Source organism: Petromyzon marinus, unplaced genomic scaffold (genome assembly GCF_048934315.1).
Source record: "Petromyzon marinus isolate PM22_M1 ecotype Great Lakes invasive population unplaced genomic scaffold, UKy_Petmar_22M1.pri1.0 PM_Scaffold_469, whole genome shotgun sequence".
In the NCBI taxonomy this organism is placed as follows: domain Eukaryota; kingdom Metazoa; phylum Chordata; class Hyperoartia; order Petromyzontiformes; family Petromyzontidae; genus Petromyzon; species Petromyzon marinus.
The window spans coordinates 7516-10000 of record NW_027423467.1 but is presented as its reverse complement, the minus strand read 5'-3'; the positions used below and the strand labels follow the sequence as shown (position 1 = coordinate 10000).

General features: G+C 60.0%; 1 protein-coding gene across 1 annotated transcript in view; it reads right to left on the bottom strand.

Moving 5' to 3' along the window:
• The window catches only part of WDR45B (WD repeat domain 45B), a gene marked incomplete at its 5' end in the record, with an annotated part of 15118 nt that extends 14071 nt beyond the window's left edge, over positions 1-1047 (bottom strand). Inside the window, one exon of the mRNA XM_076064461.1 lies at positions 929-1047. Coding sequence (XP_075920576.1) covers positions 929-1047 — 119 coding nt within the window. The remainder of the gene's footprint in view (positions 1-928) is intronic.
• Between the last annotated feature and the right edge of the window lie 1438 nt (positions 1048-2485).

The window sequence follows — 2485 nt, the reverse complement described above, 5'->3', positions numbered from 1 at the left end:
AACCCACCCACTCACCCACTCACCCACCCACCCACTCACTCACTCACCCACTCACACACCCACTCACTCACTCACCCACTCACCCACTCACTCACTCACCCACCCAACCCACCTCACCCACCCAACCACTCACTCACTCACCCACTCAACCACCCACCCACTCACTCACTCAGCCACTCACTCACCCACCCACTCACTCACTCACCCACCCACTCACTCACCCACTCACCCACCCACTCACTCACACACCCACCCACTCACTCACTCACCCACTTAGCCACTCACCCACTCACTCACCCACTCACTCACTCACCCAACCCACCTCACCCACCCAACCACTCACTCACCCACTCAACCACCCACCCACTCACTCACTCAGCCACCCACTCACTCACCCACTCACTCACTCAGCCACTCACTCACTCAGCCACTCACTCACTCATCCACCCACTCACTCACCCACTCACTCACTCACCCACTCACTCACTCACCCACTCACTCACCCACTCAACCACTCACTCACTCACCCACTCACTCACCCATTCAACCACCCACTCACTCAACCACCCACTCACTCACTCACTCAACCACCCACCCACTCACTCACTCACCCACTCACTCACCCACCCACCCACCCACACACCCACCCACACACCCACCCACCCACTCACTCTCTCACCCACCCACCCACCCACTCAACCACCCACTCACCCATTCACTCACCCACTCATTCACTCACTCACCCACCCACTCACTCACCCAACCACCCACTCACTCACCCACTCACTCACCCACCCACTCACCCACTCACCCACCCACTCACCACCCACTCACTCACCCACTCACTCACCCACCCACCCACTCACTCACCCACCCACTCACTCACCACCCACTCACCCACTCACCCACTCACCACCCACTCACTCACCTTCTGAGACGCAGTGGCTAGCCTAGCCCCGTGTGTGCCCAGCGCGAGACAGGACAGAGGCCCTTCATGTGCTGTGATCTCCACCCACTCACCCACCCACTCACCCACCCACTCATCCACTCACCCACTCAACCACCCACACACCCACACAACCACACACCCACTCACTCAACCACCCACTCACTCACTCAACCACCCACTCAATCATCCACTCACCCACCCACCCACTCAACCACCCACTCACTCACTCACCCACTCACTCACCCACTCACTCACTCACTCACCCACTCACCCACTCACTCACCCACTCACCCACTCACTCACCCACTCACCCACTCACCCACTAACTCACCCACTCACTCACTCACCCACTCACTCACCCACCCACTCACCCACTCACTCACCCACTCACCCACTCACTCAACCACCCACACACCCACTCACTCACTCACCCACTCACCCACTCACCCACCCACCCACTCACTCACCCAACCACTCACTCACTCACCCACTCACTCACCCACCCACTCACCCACCCACTCACCCACCCACTCACCCACTCACCCACCCACCCACTCACCCACTCACCCACTCACCCACTCACTCACCCACCCACTCACACACTCACTCACCCACTCACCCACACCCACTCACTCAACCACCCACTCACTCACTCACTCACCCACCCACACTCACCCACTCACTCACCCACTCACCCACCCACCCACACACCCACCCACCCACACACCCACCCACACACCCACCCACCCACACACCCACTCACTCACTCACCCACCCACTCATCCACTCACCCACCCACCCACTCAACCACCCACACACTCACTCACTCAACCACCCACTCACTCACTCACTCACCCACTCACCCACTAACTCACCCACTCACTCACTCACCCACTCACTCACCCACCCACTCACCCACTCACTCACCCACTCACCCACTCACTCAACCACCCACACACCCACTCACTCACTCACCCACTCACCCACTCACCCACCCACCCACTCACTCACCCAACCACTCACTCACTCACCCACTCACTCACCCACCCACTCACCCACCCACTCACCCACTCACCCACCCACTCACCCACTCACTCACCCACTCACTCACCCACTCACTCACTCACCCACTCACCCACTCACCCACTCACTCACCCACACACCCACTCACTCACTCACCCACCCACCCACTCACCCACTCACCCACTCACCCACACACCCACACACCCACACACCCACTCACTCACCCACCCACTCACACACTCACTCACCCACTCACCCACACACCCACTCACTCAACCACCCACTCACTCACTCACCCACCCACACTCACCCACTCACTCACCCACTCACCCACCCACCCACACACCCACCCACCCACACACCCACCCACCCACACACCCACTCACTCACTCACCCACCCACTCATCCACTCACCCACCCACCCACTCAACCACCCACACACTCACTCACTCAACCACCCACTCACTCACTCACGCACTCACTCACTCACTCACCCAACCACTCACTCACTCA